The sequence below is a fragment of the Rhea americana genome, unplaced genomic scaffold, assembly GCF_003343005.1.
Source record: "Rhea americana isolate MKP2758 unplaced genomic scaffold, rheAme1 scaffold_147, whole genome shotgun sequence".
NCBI lineage: Eukaryota > Metazoa > Chordata > Aves > Rheiformes > Rheidae > Rhea > Rhea americana.
The window spans coordinates 1100481-1124026 of NW_028185561.1; the positions used below are offsets into that span (position 1 = coordinate 1100481).

Consider the following 23546-nt stretch of genomic DNA (forward strand, 5'->3'; position numbering starts at 1 on the left):
ACGTATGTATGTATGTATATAAATGCTTGGGATCGGCAGGACTGCCCACAACTCGGCATTATTTCTGCCCTTGGGCGCCAGCCGTGGCCAGGTGAGCATTAACGCTGGCTTTTCCTCCGCAGACGGCGCCTGCTGGGGTAAATGCCAGAGGGAGCCAGCCGTTACACTTGCGGGCTACGACGTAAATAGCCTGTTGCTCCCCTCGAGGTGTGCCAGAGTTTTACAACAGCCTGAAAGTAACTCCTGGCTGTTAACAACAGTGCTGGTTTTAACAGGGCTGCTGACAGCACTGTTAAGAATCTCACAGTCCCGAGGAGTTCGGGGGCTTTGGACGTTTCCTAAGTAAGAGCCTGTCAGGAGGAGCTCCGCAACCTTTTACCGGCCGCTGGGGGGGGAACGCCGCCGGCGCTCCCGGGACGTCGCCGAGCGCGCATGCGCGGGGCGCGCCCCTCCCCGGCGTGACGTGGGGCTGCTGCCAGCGGCTGCTCTGTGGGAGCTGAGCGGACGGAGGTGGCGGCGCTGGCGCCGCTTCGCCGCCTCGCTGACCGCCCGCCCGCCCGCCGTGGAGAGGCGGCAGGGCAGGAGGAAGCGCCACCGCTCCGCGCCGGTTGGCGGCAGCCCTCTCGGGTGGCAGTCGGAGCCGTTGCCGGCCAGGTGAGGCTGCCGCGCGTGCCTTCGCAGGGCGCCCTGCCCTGCCTGCCAGGCATGCGCCCCGCCGARGCACAGGCGCCGCCTCTAAGCGGCGGAATCTTGTAGCGTTTTGCACTCAGGCGTGTTTTAATGCAAACTCTCTCCTAAAAAAAATCCGGGGTACTCTGCTGAGGCCGACTTACTCGCTAATACGGTGTGGTGCTTTGGCTGTTAAACCTTGCTGTGACTTAAAACGTGGGGTTTGACTCCAGGCTTCTCGTTTCAGGTGTGTATGGAGGGCAGTGTAATGGCTGCTACAATAAAAGAATGTCTGGAGCTCCAGCTCCTGGAAGTGGAAATGCTCTTTTCAATGTTTCCTAAAAAAGGTGAAATAAATCTGTGTGATGAGGATGCTGTGCCTGGCATGCAGCGCTATCTGAGAAACTCTGAGGAAGCTCTGCCCCGGCAGCTTGAGTATTTGRTTGCTATCGATGTGGGGGAGTCAAAGGTGAGAACTAAAATTTAGATGTGTTCATGTGTATTGTCTTATTTACTGCTAGTGCAGATGCTTAAAGAACAAGATTTTTCACTCAACCCTACTCTAGAAAAGAAAAAAAAAGTATTTTCTATTTGCCATTTCAAAAGCTAAGAGTAACATAAACATCTGCTGTATTTTAATTACTTATTTGAGTCTTAACTTTGGGCAAGAAAGGCTAATAGAATTGCTTCTAAGAATAGATAAGTGATGGCAGCTGTACACACACACAACATTCGCAAGAGCTTAGCTAGAGTTTTGTCCATATGAGGGTTGTTAGTTTACTGGCTTATAAAGAGTTGTGTATTGTAAATGTGAAGCTTTCTTTGTGTAAATGCATATGTTGCACTTCATACTAATAAACCACTAATAAAACCATCTTAATCTTTCTCTCCTCTGCCCTTTGCCATGCATACTTTCATTGATTTGTACTTGAAAAGACGACTAATGTAAAAATAGTCAAAAACAGTGGAACACTGTTAAGAGTCCCATGAACATTAAAATCAGCCAAGGAACTGGGAAACAATATTTACTGTAGAATCATAGAATGGTAAGGTTGGAAGGGACCTCTGGARATCATCTAGTCCAACCCTCAAATGCGTAGCCCGTACAAAGATTGAACCTGCAACCTTGGTATTAGCAGCACCACRCACTAACCAACTGCRCTAAACCTAACCCCAGTAATGAGTTCCATTATCTTATCTTAGTTGTCATGCCTGTCCTCTTTTTTCAATAAGTGATGTAAGTACTTGCACAGAAAACAGCCATTAGAGCAAGCCTGGATATAAAATAGTACAGTGACTGAAAGTTGAAAGTAGACAGACTCAAACTAGAAGTAGATGTGGTTTTCTAGAAATAGCTGTAATTAAACATTGGAAGAAATCACAAGGTAAAGAGGTAAATACTGTTATTTGGAAACTTAGCTACAAGATTAGGTATCCATCTAAAATGTACCCAGCCTTTTCAGAGAAGTTCAGTGAGCTGTATGTTGAGGGCTCATATTGTAAGATTTTTTTTTTTTCCCCATGACAGATTCTTAAGAAACTTGGGAAGATGGTTAGTCACTTCATAGTTCGCTTCTCTCTGCAGGACTAATCATATGTTTGTATAATTTAGTGGAAGTCCCGTAATGGTAAATAAGAGCCTCAGGCACTGAGGACACGTGAATCCTTTCCTGTTCTTCATACTGCAGGTAGAGTTTGGTTTCCAGAGAATTGCAGTGTTCCATTTTAAGACACTATAGGAATAATAAAGAGAAATGCAACAGCCCATGCAGGATCTAGTAGGAGATCAGGCTAGATAACTGAGAGGTTTCCATTTCCTCAAGTGCACTTAGGATCAGAATGATTTTACCCCATGTAATTCTGAGAGCACTTCCTCTGTGAGGGTGACTCCTTTTTTCAAATAATAACAATACACAATATGTACAGTCATAAACATTTTTCCATCTAACTGTTGTCCCTGATTTCCCTCCTGGTATAGATGGTCATCCAGCGACTGTGATGAGTTGCTGATCGTTGATCATACATGAATTTGGTAAGGGGCAAGATTCTCAAAAGCCACTTGTCCCTTTACTCTGACAGCCTTGTAATTTACCTTTGAAGCAACATTGAGTGCAGCATATAAAGCGTGCAGTAGAAATATCCCTAGAGAATATCTATCCAACTTCTGTCAAGTGACATCATTATCTCAGGAAATACAGCAGAAGGGATCAGCCTTGATAACATTAGAGATGTTGGGAAAGTCTCAGCAAGGTGCCACAAAAGAAGAGGAACAGGCAGAAGAATAGCTTCTTCAGGCGAAAGGAAAACAAGAAATTATTCCAGGCTTTAGGATATGGCAATCTATCTTAATTATATTGCCTTATAATGTGGCAAAGAAGAAACTAGCATGTCTTTCAATAACTGCAGAATTCATTTTCTTTTTGTGTGTATGTGTGTATTCTGTTTTTAAGGCAAAAGTAGAATTGCAGGTACTGCTGCCTCACATGTATCCTCATGTAGCTCCTCAACTTTTTGCAAGATCAGATGCACTGAACAGACAGCAACAGTTGCAGCTCAACACTCACCTCACTTCTCACATCAGCTCTTTGGATTCAGGTGAACTGTGTATATGTGCAGCTGTCCAATGGGTGAAGGAAAACAGCCTGCCTTATTTGCAAAACAGTAAGATCACTTCTGAAGGTGCTTCAAAAGAAGAAGTATTTAAAGGAACATTTCATCGCATGTGGATCTATAGCCATCATATATATAGGCAGGAATTGAGAAGAAAGATTTTTGATTGTGCAAAGAAGTTAAATCTGACTGGCTTCTGCCTAACAGGAAAACCTGGTGTGATCTGTGTGGAGGGGATCAGAGAAAACTGTGAAGAGTTCTGGCATGTTATTAGGTATCCCAGTTGGAAGCACATTTCATGCAAGCATGTGGAGAGTATAGAAACTGAGGGGAACGTTGATAGTCTTCRTCTCTTTCACACTTTTCAAGACCTACAGTTTGAGGCACATGGTGATTATGGCCTGAGGAATGACTATCACATGGATCTGGGCCAGTTCCTAGAATTCCTGAAACAACATCAAAGTGGACATATTTTTCAGATTTTATTTGGTGTTGAAGGCAAACCTTCAGACAAATAAGAGAAACTGTGAAAGGAGTTATAATTTTGAACAGCAGGTAACGAAGCAAACATTGAAATACTGTGCCTTACAGCTACTGTGAAAAGGGAAAATGTTTAACAGACAAGAAGGACAGTTCAAGGAGTTAATCTTTGCTTCTGTTCTGAATTGTTGCATGTATCTGAGAAGTATTTGCTTATTTTCTGAGATTCTAAAATCAACATTCATCAYGCTGAACCACATCTCAAAGAAGTGGTTCCAACATGATAAAAATCCAACAGTGCAGTATGCTGAATTACACAGTTCTGCCTCATCATCTGTACTATGCTGTATGATACTAAACTGAGGTGCAGGCCTGTAATTAACAACTTACACATAGAATTACAGAAGACTGAAGTAGATGTTATAACAGATCGATACAGTTTCCAATAAAAAAGCATATCCTGCTCAAAGAAATCTTACTGCTATATTCATGACTTACTTCATGCAATGTTTAGTACGGCTTTACAAAGCATGTGCTCTCACTTCATTCAGTGAAATGCAAAGCCTGTACCAAACCACGATATCAAGCTTTGTTTTTAAATAAAAGAGTGGGGAAAAAATTCCCACATTACCCTGTCATTTGAATGCTTTGGGTAGTACCCATACAATTATATTGCCCTTAGTGACCATTATTTTCCAACTATTCTTCCTAACATCTCATTATGGTCTGGTTACGTTAAGAGTAATTTTTCAGCTGCTCAGCTCATGACATTTCATATGTATTTTGCTAGGCCAAGCACCTTGGAAATGAAAGCATGTAAGAGGAGGTGTAATAAACAAAAGTTAAATGTCATCTCTTTTCCTTATATAGTAAATAAAAATGCATACAACTCAACCAGTCTCTCCTATGTCAGGTTAGTACTGAGAGAGAATTTTCCATGAACTTGTTAGAGAAATATTAATGCTTCAGTAGGTAGCTCTTTCCTTCTGGGCAGTGTACTGTGTTCAGATAGTGAATCTCAGTTAGAACTTCCAATTTATAATGGATCATTATAAATCATATTTCAAGATCATCAATATAATACACAAATGATGAGTGCTACTGAAAAGTCCAAGTAGCTGTGCCTTAAAGAATCAYGAGCTTGCTGCTTTTGTTGCCTTCCACTTTGTCCCTGGAGCACAATAATATGAAAATTGGTATGGAGCTGAAAAACAGACTTACCTGGTGAGCTGTAGAAGTTAGGGTTGTTCTAATCTAAAGGACTATTTGGACAGCAAATATTTAAAGACTATAGAATTAGTAACATATTTTATTTCAAATAAAATACAACAAAATRTTTTAATACTTTTTTTTCATAATATACTGAAATACAGGTGATGACAAAATTTCAGRTTGTTCAGAATGATGGTATACATTACTGTGGTAAGTATGAATATTGTTTACATGGCCATAATTTTGGCCAATATTATAAAAACCACAGTAAGACAAAAAAGTGTTGACRGTTTCCCATTATGTAATGAGGGAAAGGTATCTCTTCTTTGTGGGGTCAGTCTGTAGCCATGGCAGAACTGAGAGGCTGGACAAATAAAATTCTATTTTGTTTTTGTAGAGATACTGCTGAAGTATGATAATTAAAAAAAAAAAAGTGCAACTGCACTTTGTTTCCAGAACTGTACATTATACTTTTCATGGAGTGATAATTCTGTGGATTTTTTAGAACATCAGGTGACATGTCAGTGTGCCAGTGCACATTCCACATGATGCAAGTTTTATAGCCCTAATAAAATATTTTACTTTCAGTCTTGGTGAGAAGTAGCAAAACAGTTTTAGCAACAGGCCTTACCCATGAGACTTACAGCAGTCGGGAATGTGAAAGGCAACACCAACACAAAAGGTGAGAAAGGCTGCATAGAAGGGTATTCAGCTCAGAGACAGAGCTGGCTGAAGCTTTATTCTGAGCRAAAGCTTTGTTGTTTGCACCCTTTTCCTGAAATGGGAAATGACTGATGACACAGTCTAGTTAGCTGATTCTAAGGAAGACCATGAGTCCATGATTTTTAATTCTGGATATGCTAATCATGAGTCATGAGTAGTTCCCCTGAATGCTTTAGTTGTGCTTTGCAGAGGAAATAAAATTTGTACCAGGATAAGGGAAACTGCCGGTTACAAAGTTTCATAACTGGTTGACAAATTAGAAGGGGTAAGAAAAGTACAAAGATACCTTAAGATGGAATTTAGTGTGTAGAAAAACATAACATTCAAAATTAGCAATGAAATTAAAAAACTAAGGTAGGAATAATAGAAAGAAATAAAATAGACAGAAATAGAATAGTATAAAATGGAATACTTAAAGAAATAATTGAGCTAAATAGATAATCTACATCCAGATAGCAGTAAGAGAGAAATGTTCAGTAAAAATCAAAGCTTTAATAGAATGTGTTTGATCCCTCCATAATGATGGGACTCTTTTCCCCGTAATTATTCAGCAGGCCTTGGCTGAGTGATTTGGAAGTTTGTTACATAGAATAATACTTTGATCACATACAATGTGTGTTTAAAAATATATTAGCTTGAAATATTCAAAGATTTCTATGCTGTTTATAAAAACAGTAAATGTACAAGGTTTAATACATAAAAGGCCTACTAAACAGATGGCTGATGTTTGTAATAAAATACTTGGAATACTTAAAAAAGAAGCCGCCTTTTTTTGTCAAGAATATGAAGTCCAAGTACTTTATGAACTATAAGCTAAACAACTGCTGAATATCAAAACAGCAGTTATCCTGCAGAGGGAATGAAATCTTCAAGCATTTACATGATACCAGTTTAGCTATTAAAATTAAAAATGTAAAATTATAATGATCTAATTATACATGAACAAAAGGTTCTACAGGTTTAGTTCTCACTATAAAATTTTTGGAACTATGCACCACAAGAGAGATAAATAAGGCTTTTCTTTGGAGGAAAGATATCCTAAACTTGTATTCTTTAAAGTTTTTTTGTTTGGTTGGTTGKTTTTTTTAATAATGATTGGACAATTTATGCAAATTACATTGTGACCTTTAATAGTTTAAACAGCGCTCATATGTATTTCTTAGATTATTTTCCATTGTAGTATTTGTCTGCTTAAGCTTAGTATTGTTCTCACTGATGTTTGTGACAAAACTGAACTTAAGTACAACCACATATTTTGATTACAAAGATCTATAAGACTTTAGTGTAGGATATGTGAGGATATAAAATAACCAAAAATGAACAACATAAATTCACTTCTCAGATTAATTTTTATTTTCTCATGTATAATTAATAACTTCTTAACCTGAGTTTCTAATGAAATATTACAATTTAGAAGAAGTTTCTGCATCTTAAAAAAACTATTCTTAGGTTTACTAGGCAGAAATGCTCTCAATATTTTAATGCTTTTAACTGCTGCTAGCTTGTTCATTCCCAATTAAATATTTACTGTTTGTACTTTCATGGCTTCTTCAGGCCAGGTATATGAGTCAGCCACAAAGCTGTTATAATCGGTGCTGTAAATCTGAGAGCGGATGAAGGCTTCCAGGTCTTCGGGCTGAGGATAGGAGGAGGCAGTATTATTCCTATAAGCTTCTTCTGCAATCTGGAAAGACACATTAAATTTCTAATCAGTGCCGATAAACTCTTTCAGTACATTTAACACGATTTAAGTAGGAATTAGTTTAAAATCAGTATAAAATCTCACCTTCTCTAATGCTGTCAGAGGATTCACCTAAATTTACACTGAATCTGGGCTAGTATATAGTGAATAAGATTAGGAAGAGGATGATGTTTGCATCCATTTAAGTTAGTCTTACTCATGCTACTTCTGAACTCTTACAAGATTATCTGTCTTTATTGTTACAAATACAGTGACTTGTTCCGTGTTCCTCCTCATCCAGTAATATCTTAGTTTTTATTGTGCAGCAGTGGTTAAAATATTCCACACACCCCAAGCACTAGGAGATACAATTTCTGCTGTTCTGTCATCAGGTTACCCAAATTTACTATCTTCAAAGCACGGTAAGGAAAATGTGATTTGTTTAGAGCTTCTGTGCTCCCTGTATGAGAGAAGCTTATTAATATTTGCCATAGGTAAACTCACAAGAAAAAAATGGTCCTACATAGTAAACAGGTTTGATTCCTGAGATGGTTGGAGGGAAAAAATACAGTGTGTGTGTGTGTGTGTGTGTGTGCGCGCGCGCATGTGTGTGTGGGTTTGCTTATTTGCTTGTTTTTTTCTCAATTAGGTCATATCTAAGTGAATCAATCATCGTATCACAAGTACAGCTAAAATAAAATGAAATTTTGAAGGGCTTGGAGCCCACTCAGCACATCAAGGTAGCCTCTCGTGCCTGAAGAACACCTACTTGAAAAGTACATAACTTTTGACTGGACATTCTTCTATAAAACAATGTTTGATGCCCTGTTTTGAAGCAACAGTAATCTTTGGCAAGATCTGCTTCAACAGCAAGTCTTTGAAATAAAGAAAGACGATCTTATTCGGGCTCTCCTCAGCCCTCACTTGAAAATAATTGTTTTAGCTTGGTGAGAAGCTAAGACCTCAAATGGAAGAGTCACTATATTTAGACTTCCTTTCTAGGATTAATCTGAAGCCCAACCTGATTTGTCTGGGAAGCATGTAAGGTGTTTTACTGTGTAAGAGTTCATCATCAGGTCTGTGCACATAATTATCACAGCTGAATGAGTTCTGAATTTATACCCCTGATTTGGTATTCCAGAAAATTTTCAAAGTATTCCTCCCCTTGAAAGAGCATAGACCACCACTAATGCTCTTGGGCTGTATAAGCCATAATTGGTATTTGCAGGAAGAAAGTTTCAATAGAGATCAGACAGAAAAAGAATTACTTCGTAACATTTTCCCTTTGTGTATTATACCTACACACACACAAATAACCTTGTCGGAGTCAACAGAGGTAGAGCTTCTGTTGCTGTTTTTCTGCCAAACACAGGTGGTTTGATTTAGCCTGAGGAATCCAGGTAATATTTTGATTTCTACAGAATAGAGTTATTACTTGTGCAAAAAAACTACCTGAAATAAGTTTTTTTTTTTTTTTAATATACAGAACAAATACAATTATTTTAATATACAGAACAGCTAAGGGAACTTTTTCATGCATGAGGGTTCTCCACTGTGCTTTCAAAAGAATTTCAATAAGTGGCATTATTTATATTCAGATGACTGAGAAGAGAGAAATCCAAGAATTAGAGCCAAAAAAAAAAAAAAATCCTAGGAGATGAACAAATTAAGCCCATACAAATGCCAAAAAGACCACTGGAATGASGGAGGACCTGGAGTTTTTTATTTTAAAGATTTTTTTTAAATCTAAAATTTTTTTTTAATTATTAAAAATTTTAAAACATTATTTTAAAGCTTCCTCTTCTTACTAGAGTAGCCAAGTTTCTTGGGGGAAATTGTAGGTTTAGGTCAGTTACTTAAAATCTATCCACATAAATTCTGTATTTGCCAGTAAAAAAGGAAAAAAAAGAAAAAAAGCTGTAGACAGAAAAGCATCCCCTGCAGTTAGTTTTCTGATAGGCCAGAACAAAATGAAGCAGTGTCAGGACGAACAGTGTCACTCATCCTCTTGACAACTGATAATCATGGAGGGACAAAACCTGCAAGCTTTCATGACTGAGCTTGGGCACCAACTGGCCTAATGTCCCTAACCGGCAGGTAGTGCAGTGCGGGCTCTAGAGACATCATTCCACTTTAACATTGGTAAATAAGCAGYGAATCTGCTATACTTCCATTTCTTTCCTTCTTGCACTTGGAATAAATTTGGAGTTTTATCTATGAACTTGAATTTAATTTAGAAACTACTACTTGGCCAAGATTGATGTGAAACAACTTCAACATGTATGAAGACACATTAGTTCATCAAAGGAAATGTTAAATTATACAGAGAGCCTAAGAAGAAAAAAAGTCACAGAAGATAGGGGTGACTTACCTTCACAGCAATTTTCAGTGACACATCCTGAATAGTGACTAAAGGAGGGTACAGACGACCTTCTGCTAAATTCTCCTCTGAAACCTGCTGAGCTATTACCTAGAGATAAAGCAGATATGTTTAACTTCAAATGCCAACACAGCTGTAGCTTTATGAGTGATCTAGTCTTAACAAGGAAAGAAATGATTCCTCTTTGGCAAATTCTGCAGATACTGCTTAATCCACCTAGGCAGCGTTTGTTAACAACCAACCTTACTACTAGGAACGTCTACAAAAGAGCTAGAAATTTAGAGAGTGCAAAATGCCATTTTCTCATTCAGATGATAAGATTATTTTGCTCTGATTGTATTAAATGTTTATTCATTTATATGCTTGTAGATGGGASAGGAGAGAAAGGAAGACTAGTAATGTAAAATCTGATACCATTTTGTTAAGCATTTCCACTTAAGAGGAAATTCCCGAAGGAACAGGGTCTTGAATTAGTCCATGATACACTTAAGCTGGCAAGTGCTTCAGTATGAGATATAAATTGAGGAATCCCTCCAGCTGTCAATCTTAGTTTTAAAAATACTTTTAAAATTAAAGAAACACCTGTTATTCTGACACTTGTTAAGTCAGCCTATGCAGAGAATACTGCATAGTTTTTCAGTTCAAAAGTGCAAAACACTTTACAAAARATTACCAGTGGCTGGGCAGGCTTGTTGTACATCTAGCTCCCAAATCTAACCTGTATGGGATCATAAAAATATGATGAACAACCACAGAACAAAGTTAAGTAAAAGCTGTTGATTCTCTAAAAATATTATCCAGCATCTTCTGAAGTCCTACAGATCACTGCAGTCAAATGTAGAAATAGAAAGTCTAATGCTGAATTCTGGCTTGTTGGAACAACAGACCCATACCACTTAAAGGCTGCAACAGGTCCGTCATCTCAGCCCTACCAGATAACTGAAGAAATTGTTTTGTCTTGGCTTGATTTTCCACCAGACTGACTAATGGAAACAAGGAAGGATTCAGAAGTTCCGATTCACATCTTCTGAAGCGAACATCTCCTGCATGGCCTGAATCTTTTTAGTAAGACTGGAAATGTTTGGTAATTATCTCTAGCAAAGAACAGGTCASGAAAACACTACAAGCTGGAGAAGCTGTTTGTTTGTGTTCCCTTGGTCACCTAAGAAATCCTTTATTACCCTGCGGTGTGAGGGAGTTCTCAGCAGAGTGAGGAAAGACACTGCATGCACATTTTGCTGTGGATTTACTTCATCAGCCTCATCTATTACTAGAGCAGACACTATTTAAGAACCAAAGGGTCCTGGAGCTGCCTTTAGGTCTAATGATATACTTGTTATCGTTAGCTAGTATTTATGCTTGTCATTTTGGGATCTGAAATGGAAAATAGTATTTCGGGATAATCCTGATGGGCATTTGATGAGCCTGATAATCAGTTGGCTTCAGCCTGTTWACCTGTCTTCTACTTTGTAATCTCTCTGTTGGACTTGAAGGTTTCATTTTTTTAATTGCCTGTCTTTTTATGTTCTAGGGAGCTACTAGTTATAATCAAATCTAAGTATCTCATAAACTTATTAAGCACAAAATTCATATATTAAACACAGACTGGCTTTATATAGTTTTTAAGTTACTTCCACTATAATTATCTACTATAGTTCTCAAAACAAAATATTAAAAAAGTATTTTTAAGAAAGTTTTGCATCAGTAGAATCCAGAAGTACATTTCCATATGCTGCTTTGGGACAGAAAGGAAATTACTCTGCGGAGGAGGTCACTTGCCCTTTGAACAGTCAGAAACCTCTAACTCACAGTAAAAGGAGGTTCTTTACCCAAAGCAACTGCTCTTGCTTCTTAAATCTGTTACATTTTATAAACAGCTTCCATTGCATATTTAGTACATACTTACTGGGTACTTAGGATACTTAGTATCCTAAACTCCAGGACTATGCCTAATGACTGTATCCTTACGTTCAGCATCATCCAAAAGGAAATGTGTCCCTTTCCTCTCCCAACACCATGCCACACTGTAAACCAAGGTGCATTATGTAGGGACACTTCTGATCCATACTAAAGAGTGATGTAGATGCACCCTTCATGTTCCCGTGAGGAAAAATGTGAGAGCACTTAGATGCATCTTTGCATTAGATCACAGACAACAAAAGTTTAGAGCCAAAGCACTGACTAGTCTACGAGTGATGAGATAACGCTGCGTGATGTGATCTGTAAGGTTATTCTATAGATAGAAGGCAAATGCTGATCTGGATAATGTTTGGTGGAGCTGTGCATGACCAATGAGAGGTTCTGAAAACATGAGAAGTCCTGGAACTTGCTACAATTCCTGTTGTATGCAGAAAACAAGACCTTGGGTGCGTTGCTTGTAAATAACCACTAGTACTGCCTCAAAAGAAATGCYTGACTATCAAGAATTTGTCCTCCTTGCAGAAGGTGGCAAAAACTTTGAATGAAGAGAGCTAACACTATGGTAACTCCAGTTCAAAGAGAAATCTTGCTCTCTTCTGCAATTTACTCAGCAAACTGGTAGCTGTAGTAAGTAGTAAGTTCCTCCATTCAAAGAGAAAGTGTTAACAAGGGCAACAAGACATTATATCCAAGATATAATGCTTAAAGGGAAATTACTTGCTTACATTTTAATTTGATATTGAGAAATACAGCAGTCACAAAAAAAAAAAAAAAAAAAAAAACAGTAGAGGGAGCTAAGACAACATAAGATCTCCTAGTTTTTGCTTTTTCGCATGAACAACAACTAGGTTATTTAACAATGGTACGCAGCCCTTTGATGAAATCAAACAGGATTTGCAATTGAATGTGTAAAAAGGAGCTTGCAACAGTGAATTTTGCTGTTAACAGTTTAACAGAGTTCTGTAGGAAACATGAAATCTGAAGAAATCAATAAAAAGTTGCTGTTAATGTAATGCAGCGCTGAAAAAAGGTAGGGAGTAGAATACTTCTGTTTTGTGATGGAGATGGTACAAAGCAAGTCAGATAACATTTGAGCAAGACTACTCAAACTGCAAGCAGTTGCAAATTTAGGCTATACAGATGTCATAACTATTTGTTCTGAAAAACTCCAATAAAAGCATTTAAAATTGCAAAAGCACAAACAGAAAGAAACATTTTCAAAGGGAATGATACATTTTTCAGGTGGTCTCTGAAAAATGTTCTTGCAGAACATCAGTCACTGGTAGAGGAAAAAAAAGATGGATCAATGTTGGAATTATTAAGAATAAGAGAGGTCAATACAGAAAGTTTAATTATGACACTGTATAAAACTGTAATGTATCATCACTTCGAATAGTGTGCATTTTTGCTCCACCTCAGTCAAACAAAAAAAGAATAGAATCAGAAATGGTACAAAGAGTAAAAAAGATGATGGGGAGGTTTTTGTACAAGAAGATTTACTAAATAGACTAGGGAAAGGACATGAAAAAGAGAAGACTGGAAGAAGGTCCAAAAGACAAATGAAGGTGAATATTTCTCATAACAATATAGGAAACCCAAATTATCAGCAGGAAATCACAAAAGGAATTAAGTGTTTTTTAGTCCAGAACTCATAGTTAAATTGTGACATTAATTGCCCAAGATCGTTCAATGGCTTAAAAAGCCATTAGGCTCATTTATGAAAGAGAAATCCACACAGGGATAGAAGTTCCAGCTCAGGAAGTCCTTAAAGCACAGGCTGCCAGAACCTGGGACGCCACCGCAACAGAAGCATCGGTCTATCCTTTCCCCTCCCTTGTCCTTTTTCCCTCAGCTTCTGCTACTAATTACATTCACAGAAGGATACTGGACTGCTTGGATCTTGAGTCTGACCCACTATGGCCATTTTGATGTTTTAAAGTTGAATTATTTGAAGCTTTTAATAAAGAAATGAGCTTATTCTATGATCTAAATGAACAGCAGCCAAGACTGGGCAGATGGTATAAAACAAGTAGGGGCATCTTGGCTTTTTCAGGACATACATACTTTCCATAATGAAAGGATTTAATGGGATTATCTCTGGACTAACGTAACTGCAGGTCACACTTGCCAAGAATATTTCATTAGTTCATAATTCTCTGGCCTTTTTGTTGTGTTTGAGAGGACTCTGAAGAATAGGTAATGTCCCTTGTCATCACAGAGAAATTGCTTGCAATTAAGAGGTATTACAGCTTAGTACCTTAGATTTATCAACCAAAATCAAAGTTACATTCTATTTTACTTGGCATGAARAAAAGAACACCTGAAAGTAGAATCTGTATACTTACAATAAGCTAACTGTGACTTTTATCAGATTTAATTTGAGAGGTGGCAGAGCGAGAATTCAGGAGATGCAGGCAAACAGCCTGAGCTGCTTATTTTTTATACTTGTATTTTTCAGATATGTTACCATTACAAAATGAGAAGGTCCCTTTATCTAACAAGTATATTTTTGGTGTTTTAAGTTTTGTAGCCTCTTGGGCACTTCCATTTCAGATGGAGAATACAGACAACTTTTCTAAGAACTATGTAAAATTACCTTCCTTTTACCTTCCCATTAAAAAATCCAGAAAACAAGAAAAGCACTTTTGCCTTTGCTTTGTACTGTAATTTCAGCTAAGGGCATAAGCTTTCCTGGCTTTCACATTCTTGATACCTTTTCTAGCAAAGACTTCTTTGAAATCRATCAGTTTTCTGCTTGCTCATAATGGACCTTAGCTCACTCAAGATCCAGACACATGACTGACAACCTCTAACCTAGTTAGAGGAGACTACTTGTGAATGCGCTGAACGGCAGAAGTATTGTGAAGAGCTGTCCATTGACTTTGGAGCGAACAGAAAAWTTCCATGCAAGAAAAAAAGTGTCAAACTTATTAGGGACTTTCATGCTTCAGATGAAATTTATGTAGCAAAATTTTTACTGAAAAAGAAAAGGCAGGAGAGAACCTCTAYCTTGAGAGAATTTAGACACTTCTCTAAGATTTCTGATACCATTTTACTTCTCTGAGAGTTAAGCATCTCCGTTCACAATGGATTTTTGCTGACTTTGCATACTGCCATTTAAAAAATACTTTGATCGCCATATGTCACCTTTCATCCATCCATAAGCATCCCACAGCATTTTATATATAGGGCCCATTTCACRCAAACCAAAATGAAGCAACTTCTAGAACGAAATACGACAACTGTTTAACACAGCAGTTCAGCCCAGTAAGTGAAGAACACCATATCCAACTGAAATTACAGGGGAAGACTTAGAACAGCAGGATATAATTACCCAAAGACTTACGAGATGGATCGTTGCCCTCTGAAGATGGTTAAAGCCAGTGGAGACAGTCTGGGCTTTTTACTAATTTTACAGATGGAAATTGCAAATGTCCTTCTTATAGAGGGCAAGCTGCCAGCAAACTTTTTTAAAGGTATCACAGCACACACCTTAAAAAAACTCTCAGAAATCCAGCTGGGGTAGTATGCAAGTGCCTGCCCTTTAAGAAAGCTTCATCTCACATATACCGTCAGTCGTAAGATCATAGAATTAAAATTGCCTCAGAGTGATAGTAAAAGACCACTTTCTTCACTTGTATCCCTCAAGAGGACACAAGGAGCAGGAGTCCTTGAATGCAATATTCATTAGAGAAAGCTGGAAGAGTTGAGTCAGGTATTCTCACTTTTGCTATCTTCTTCGAGCTTTCCATAGTGGCTGATACTTTCACTTGGTTTTAGGCTTCCTCTGTATGCTACCTACACTACCCATGTATTCTCAGGCACACTCATCGAGCTGCCTTGACGATTAGGACACTGCACTCTTGTGAAGCTTTGTGGATTGTAAATTGGTACAAGTTGTACTGGGGAGAAATCAACAGTGAAGTGAATGTAAGTTAATTAGAGTTAACTCAGTATACTGAAGCTAATCACCCTCATTGCCATCTCCCTTAAAAAGGCAAAAAGAATCCAGTTTTTAATGACCTTKCATGGACACAGTCAAACCACCTCACACTTCTTAGGGCTTTCCAATGAGATCCACTGACAGTGCTGAACATGGGCCACCTCTGAGTGGGATGAGCTTGGGAATGTGGTGCTGAGAGCCGAGCAACAAGCAGTTGGAGCAGTGGTAACCCCTTCTGCTGTGGCTAGCTGAGTCCAGTGAGGCTCATTACCTTGATCTCAGTTTGAGCCAGAGGCAAAGGAAGAGGAACTGCAGGGCAGGGCAGGAGCGGGAAGGAGCAGGTCAGGAGGACAGAGTGGTAAGGGTGCAATGAGATGATAGCAGAAGGGAAGCAAAGATGCTGCACTCAGAAAAGCACAGATTATTACAATTTTYTTAAGTGATAAACGGCCATAGAAAGATTGATTTATTGTTTTGGTGGATTTTTTTTTAGCATTCAGTTTTAACCGAAGTTGTTATTTTTTTTGCTTGAATATGGGATTCTGAACAATAAAGCCCACATTCTTCTCCAACAGGTGTTGAACATATAATCCTGTGCACATGTGATGTCCTACTGGAAGGGGGCGGGTGTCAGATTCTGAAAAACCTCTGGAAGTGAGTGGTGAATGACTCCCCCAGACCAAATGTGCTTGCTTTCTGCTCACATCTCTGCCCACTGAGTAAGGATAAAGGAGGAGAGAGCAAAGCTGGATAACATCAGAACACAGATCATGAAAAATTGCATTGAGAAAGAAAAGAATAGGAAATAAAATGGGAAGAATAGCATGGTAATTATATTAAATTGTGGTGYAAGGAACCACAGAGTAATACAGCACTTTTACCAGCTGTTAGCAAGGGAGGTCCACAAGAAACATGATGCTAACGCCCCTACTCAAAAATACCAAAAAGTTTAAAGAAATCCAAATAATATTTGTAAGCAAAACATGCACAAATGTTACCCCAAAGCTACCAACATCCAGATATAGTTTCTTTCAGTCTAGAATTAAATTTATATGCACATGTACAYACACTGTATGCATCTGCATGCACCTGTCTCTATGCAGTACTGAAATCTTCCTTTCTCTTCTCTCCATTCCAGCAGAAGGTGATGTTTATATCATGTCATTTCAAACAAGTATTAACTATTTAAAAATAACTTGTTCAAAATAGAATTCTGAACATTCTATTCACAAATAAATAAATAGAATAGAAAATAGAATAGAAAAAATATACTTTGCAAATAAAACACTTGAACAGAGAAAACAATATTTTTTCCAATTTAAAAATGTTTGGCTAATTCTGTTTAATTATTACCAAGTTACTAAATTAAGGAATTTAWATAAATTTTAATACAGTACCTCAGCAGTTGTGAGGAACACCTCCTCGCCAATATGTCTCAGTCCACATGAAACAACGCCAAGGGCAACTCCTGGGAACACATAGGAATTGTTGCCCTGTCCAGGATATAGAGTTTGTCCACTTGGAAGAGTGACGGGATCAAAAGGACTTCCACTGGCAAAAATGCCACGTCCCTAAATGGTAACAGTAGAGCAAAACAAAGGATGTTAGTTGAGAGAAGTTGTTGAAATACTTTGTACACCCTTTTAAATACCTACCACTGGGGAAGCCGGGTTACATCTATTTATTTAATCACTTTTCTGAGAGGCTGTTAGAGCTATCTGACTGAACATATGCCAAGAGGAACTACTTGCCTTAACCAGGTAAGGTAGACACTAGTACAGCTGAAAAGAGAGAAAAGTGAAAGCCAGCATAAATTACTCATTTTGTACTCCCACACCAGAAGAACAGTATATGGGAAGAAGATATACAGAAAATACCAAAAGTCGTAAAACTCAAAGTGGACAATACTGCTGTGATAACGACGCGCGATGCTATTGGAATTTTTCCCAGTGCAGTGGGAGATCTTCCACAAAAACGGTGCCAGCGCCACTGGTGTTGCCTGTTACGTTCGGATGAAGGGTCAGGGGATTTCTGAGGGGCTGYGAGGCAGGGGTCTCTGCCCCTCACCAGCTCCCCTCTCCAAGCCCCTGCACCCACTCTGCAGCTCAACACAATGCCGGAGGGGCAAGCTCTGTCCCTGGGACATCACCTCCTGGGGCGACCTGTAGCATAAGCTGGTAAGAGGACCGACCCTGTCCTGACCTTTTGGCTACATGTAACATATGGAGCAGGGCCAGGGCACTATCTCAGGCACTGGTGTGTGATCATCCCATACTGATAAACTGTCAGCACRCTCCTAGCAGATTTCTGTGTAGTGCCAACTAGCACAGTTCCTGATAGTGTCCAGGCACCACGCACAGACTGGTCCCAACAGACCATAAGGAAGCACCAACCTGTTTTGGGGAGTTTCAGGGTTTAACAGTATGGATACAGTATCACTTGTGCTAAGGAAGGGCCAGGAAGGTGACTAGGTTGAAACATAAGAAAATACTTTTTTACTGTGAGGRTGTCTGAACACTGGAGCAGGTTGCCCAAAGAAGTTGTGGAGTCTCCACCTTTGGAGATATTCATAACCAGACTGSACAGGGTTCTGGGCAACCAACTCCAGCTGAGCCTGCTGCAGCTGACCAAGGATCTCCTGAGGTCCCTTCAAACCCCAACTATTCTGCGATTCTGTGACCAGAGAACAAACTCTAACTCATTTTACAYTGTTGTTCACATGGGGTCTCTAAATCTGTTCCCAGGACCCAAATACTCATGCAGCTCCATGCTGGCACTGTACTGGGGAGCAGGTGCAGGCCTACAGGCCAGAGCCTGGAAAAGCAAGTGCAGGTGGCTTCCAGGCATTCTCCTGCCCCTCACTGCTAGTGGGGAGAGGCCAGGCAGGGCCAGCTTTGGCACTGGCACCAGACAGTTGGGGAGGAGGGACGGGTTTGGGGCGGCCCAGAAATGGAGACAAGGCTCATGTTGCTGATAGCTTAACATTAGCAATATTAGGTCTGGTATCATTCAGTAGCACGCACACTTAGCGGTGTGATACTATCAGGGTGCTGAGAGAGCACACAGCAGGGTTGTCAGTAAGTTTCAAGTCTGATGAATCTCACTTTTCACTTCAGGGTTGAGAAACACCCTGATCTGAACGGAGGCCAACACAACCCAGTGCCACTTAACAGTGACAGAAGCTGCAAGTGATTGCAAGCGATTCATCTGCAGCACGACCACTCATATTTTCTCTAGTTCACTTCTGACATCTAGGGAGAGGGAAGTAATTTCTAAACCAGAAAATGCAATTTTGGAATAATAAGATAAGTGACTTTTCAGAGGCCCAAAGGTCCTGAGCTTTTTATTTGCTGAGGAGGGAGTACCCTACAATTTAAGCAGTAAATTTAGCTGGGGAAGCTCATGAGAAGCCAGTCTCTCTCTATGCAAACACTGCTAAAGTGATAAATGTTGCCGTTAAAGACTTAAGAAGTGCTTTGTATCAGAAATATCTATGCCTATTTTAGGGAACTGAAAATGTGCATTTTAAATACACAACTGTTCCTATTCAGCTCTTCAAAGGGTATTCTGTTTAGTTTGGTGTCAGGCAGTATTATCATGGCCTGCTTATTATACACTTTGGTGACACATCAAACACTGCAGTGTATCTTTTGCTCCGTTTACCAGATGTAGTTTCTCATTATAACCAACCCTTTATGGAGTCCACTTCCCTGATTCTTGCATTGCACTATAATTGTGTACTTCTCAGTGGGGAATGGGCATGCTAAATTTGTCTTCTAAACACTGTGAAACTTCCATACTAACTGCCCTGTACTTGACAAAGACATCCACACGAATCCACTGTAAAACATATATAGTCAACTACTCGTATAGAGCAAACTCTAGACTGAATTGCAAGAGAATGTGCTTATTGGCACTTACCTGTATAATTACGAAACACTTCAAATAAGCAAATACAGTTCACTTAATTTGCACCCATGTTTCAGTAACAGAAATCTTTTTAAAAGGGGTCAATCATTACCCCTATTCTTAATAATTATTTTAAAGATTGTATTTCCCATACTGAGGCATGTTCTTATCCTACACAGTATTTATAAAATCCCTAAGGAAAAGCATGCCACTGTGTATTTTTATTACACAGAATGGTACAACTCAAAAATAGCCTTAAGGCTTTAATAATTGACAATTACTGATGCCTCAGTTACAATAAAGAACAGCAAATCTTGACTTACATCCTACAAAAGCTATTAAAAATTTTATGAGGGTTCAGGCATGTATCGACTTCAGTGAAACTGTGTCTTGATAGAACTACAAAATCCTGCTATTTAACTCATTTTTATACATATGCAGAAACATGATTACTATTTGCTATTCCAATCTTCATCTTTATCCCATATTAAATTTAGTTTACAATTTGCAATAAGCACTACATATACTGAACAGATGTTAAACTTTGGTTACCTCTGTATACTTGTAGCACTGCTCAGCAGTACACTCTGCTTTGCTGGTAGGATTGCTGAGAGCAAAAATAATAGGACGTTTGTTGAAAGCAGCCATATCCTGAAGAATTTGTTTGGTAAAAGCACCACCAATTGCAGCAACTCCTAAACAAGAAAAACACATATTTAACAAGCAAACAAATGCAATTTGTTCAAGGTAACTCATGCAGGTCACTTTTAAAAGAACCAGGTTTCTTCTGTTGCATACGTCCCCATCTAAAATGTAGTTCAACTTCTTTTCCAACAGTGTTAAAAAAAAAACCAACCAAACAAACAAACAAACAAAAAAACCGTTCTGCAAGAAAGATTTTGCTTCTTCAGGTACTATAAATTCATGTTTTTTCATGTGTGTAACCTGCAGATTGTCTGTAAAAATAACCCCTGTGATTCAGCAATAGTGCATGTTATGACCTGCAACTAACATAGGGAAACCTTACTCGAGAGCCACTTCTTGAAGTTGTGTCTCCCCAGTTTCCACAGGCCTCCTTCCACAGCACATCTGACCAGCATCCTTCCTGCCTCAGCTTTTAATTTTGTATGACTTAATGGAAGATGTTATTTTCAAGTAGCAGGACTTCTAAAGCAGTGTGGATTACATGCATGCAATATGGTAACTAGTTAATTCATAAAATACTTTGTAAATGTGTAACAGTGAAGTACCGTGTCATGTTCTTTCAAAAAGACCATCTTGCTACTACTACAAACTGAGCCCAGCACCCTCGGATTCCTCATGCACAAATTCGCACAAGGTCTACACAGAACTGATGGGTACCAGCCAAAATGTAATTAGGCCGGAGGCCTGCAGAGAGGCCAAGTGTCGATATTCTGCAGCAGTCGGTGACCTCGGGACCAGCAGTGGTGCAGCCTGTTCTCCAGGAGAAAATGCAGGGACCTTAGCCCTGTGGTGCCAGCAAGCACGAGAAGCTTCTGATGACACTGGCTCTTGCAACTCCAGCAGCAACAGTGACACTTAGGTGTCGTCCCTGGCAAAGGCAGAACCTCTACACCTCCGTGCAGTTTAGCAAATTTCTCACTCCACTTTTTTCAGGCCCCTTCTATAAAATAGGTATGTATCATCCCACCCCCAGATAAATCCAATACAGAGTAGATAAGTGCAATCCTGTCTCCTAAAGTCTCATACAATAGATTGGACCATTTCTCTCAAATGCAGTGTACTAGGTGTACTAGGTTTCAATTTTTCCTGATGTGAGGAGAAGAAAATGAAAAAAAGTCTGTCTTCCACAGCTCACTATCACTATCATCTCCAGCCACAATTGATGAATAATCCCAGAGAGATGTTCTGAGGTTGAGAGGCTTCCCTGAGAGCAACAATCTTTCTGAATAAACCCCATCCCACCAGAGATTAAAAAGGATGCTTTTCCATTCTCCATATTGTCCATGCTTATAAATGCTTTGCACAGGGATTAAATGCCAGTCTTGCAGAATGACTGCATCTAACTCAGGCTGGATGCTGCTGCTGCTTCAGTGTAGAGATATAGCCAGTACCACAGCTCCAACCTCAGATGCTCCACTAACCGCAAGGGGGCTTCCTGTTTTTGAGATGACAAATAAATCCACATCTTTGCCTAGCCTACAGGAGTTGGGAATCCAAGGATCCGGTCTTACTCCCCACGCATTTAGAGAAGAACAGATAAATGCAAGGTTCTTTATTCCCAAGGGAGCCCCTCTCACTCGGCTCATTTAGAAGGTAGCCTCCTCTTGCTCAGAGTCCCTGGTGCCTGAAACTCTCCTCTCTTCCTCACAGTGGATGTTGGGCTTCAACAGCAGGAAAAAGAGCTGTTCTTCCCTCTCTGGGAGAGCAGGAACAGACTCAAACCCTACTGAGAGCGGAAAGCCTGGAGTCCAGGTGTCTCTTGGGTCAGTTCTCAAACCTGCTGTCACTTGCACGCGAATGAGCATCTCAGCACAGCTTTACACGTGCTTAGTGCTCAGGTGCCTCATTCTAATTTGGAGGTTGTTTAATGTGAGCATTCACATTAAATCAGAAGCAATTTAGAAAAGTGATACGGTTCTCCATTAGATGCCTAAACCAACCTGGATTATTCCACCTGCGAAATGAATGCTTTGGAGTGAAAGCACTGTTCCATACCTGGACAGTCACTGMCTGCCAGTTGCTTAATAGGATTCACTACGTGCTTAGTGTTTTCTAAAACAACAAAGGTAAACTCTGTTTGGAGGAACTTGATCTTGCGTTCAGACAAAGCCACATCCCCATTTTTTTCAGAGAATAAGGTCACTGCTTTAAAGTAAAAGAAATTACCTATTAGCACAGAGGGTTTTATGTCTCTAACGATATCTTCTAGAATTTTCATTTCATCATGTTCATGGGCAAAACGTTTTTTCTCAGACGTTAGTGAGGCACGCCCCTGAGTGAGGGAAWAAGAAAAGTATTTGTTATAAGCATATTGGAACCATAATATCCTGGGATAATCAGTTACCAAAGTATCTGGTTTAACATGTCGTACTTCCTTTAACTTCTATCAACAAATGCCATATCAGTAAAAGTTACATCGCACAAAGCTACCATTTTTAGGACAGCTTAGGACAAATCTACTTTGCTAAGAAGTAGGTAAATCAAATTCATTCATTTAAAACTTGCAAAAGGTCTAGAACTCAACTGTAATAACTGCATGAAAAAAAACATGCGTCTTCTTTGAAGCGKTCTTAAAGTTGCCATACCTGTTGACATTTGGTCAAGTTTTTAAAGTTACTAGTGATAAAGTATAAATATATTTATATAACACACCACGGAAGCACTAGGTGGAAGGGAATTTCATAACTATTATCAAAAGAAATGTACTATTCTTGTATCTTTTTCACTTTTTTGCTAGTGTAAAAGTATAGAGACTAAAATAGACATCATGTGGCTCCCTACACTTCACATTTAATTCTTTCGTACTTAAGGATGAAGTAAACTAATTCTGACGTCCTGTTTATTGTTTCTGCACTATCCAAATTGGCTTACTGTGCAACAAGTTTCAACCTGATCAATACCAGCAAACTTCCAGCTGCCGCGGGTTCAGGCACGTTGCAGTGCAACGCGCTGCAGGCGGACAAGAGCCTCGACACTCCGATCTGYGTTCAGTCTGCAAGCAAGAGCTGAGCTGCGGGGAAGGTGGGTGGCAGAGAAGTGACCTTTGTGAAAGTGATGCCAGTTGATCAAATACGTTCAACATCCCTGTACAGAGTATCCGAATATTTCAGCAGAACGGATTAAAATGGGTACACCAYCGAGACTCACATTATCCTCATGCCTTAGAAAACCTCGCTCAAAAGTAGGCACTTCCAGTGATGCAGCGATGTGCTGCGGTGCAAATCATGTCACCAAATCCCTCTGCTGCTCCTCAGACAGCAACCCCAAGAGCTGGCAAACAGAATATTTTGGTTTGGGGCCTTTTTCTTCTCTTT

The 23546-nt window shown here is 39.4% G+C and overlaps 2 protein-coding genes across 3 annotated transcripts in view; one reads left to right on the forward strand and one right to left on the reverse strand.

Annotated features, from left to right (window-relative positions):
• Nucleotides 1-477: 477 nt before the first annotated feature.
• On the forward strand, nucleotides 478-4232 carry RWDD2A (RWD domain containing 2A). The gene is made up of 3 exons (XM_085299196.1): nucleotides 478-654; nucleotides 917-1138; nucleotides 3120-4232. The coding sequence occupies exons 2-3, from the start codon at nucleotides 923-925 to the stop codon at nucleotides 3795-3797; spliced, it is 894 nt and encodes a 297-aa protein (XP_085155322.1). The 5' UTR covers nucleotides 478-654; nucleotides 917-922; the 3' UTR covers nucleotides 3798-4232.
• Nucleotides 4233-7039: 2807 nt separating this feature from the next.
• Nucleotides 7040-23546, reverse strand: part of ME1 (malic enzyme 1) — a 194956-nt gene continuing 178449 nt past the window's right edge. For both annotated transcript variants that reach the window (XM_085299198.1, XM_085299197.1), the window contains 5 exons: nucleotides 22399-22504; nucleotides 20080-20222; nucleotides 17016-17189; nucleotides 9747-9845; nucleotides 7040-7378 (listed from right to left, as the gene is read on the reverse strand). In XM_085299198.1, coding sequence (XP_085155324.1) covers nucleotides 7211-7378; nucleotides 9747-9845; nucleotides 17016-17189; nucleotides 20080-20222; nucleotides 22399-22504 — 690 coding nt within the window. In that variant the 3' untranslated portion in view covers nucleotides 7040-7210. The remainder of the gene's footprint in view (nucleotides 7379-9746; nucleotides 9846-17015; nucleotides 17190-20079; nucleotides 20223-22398; nucleotides 22505-23546) is intronic.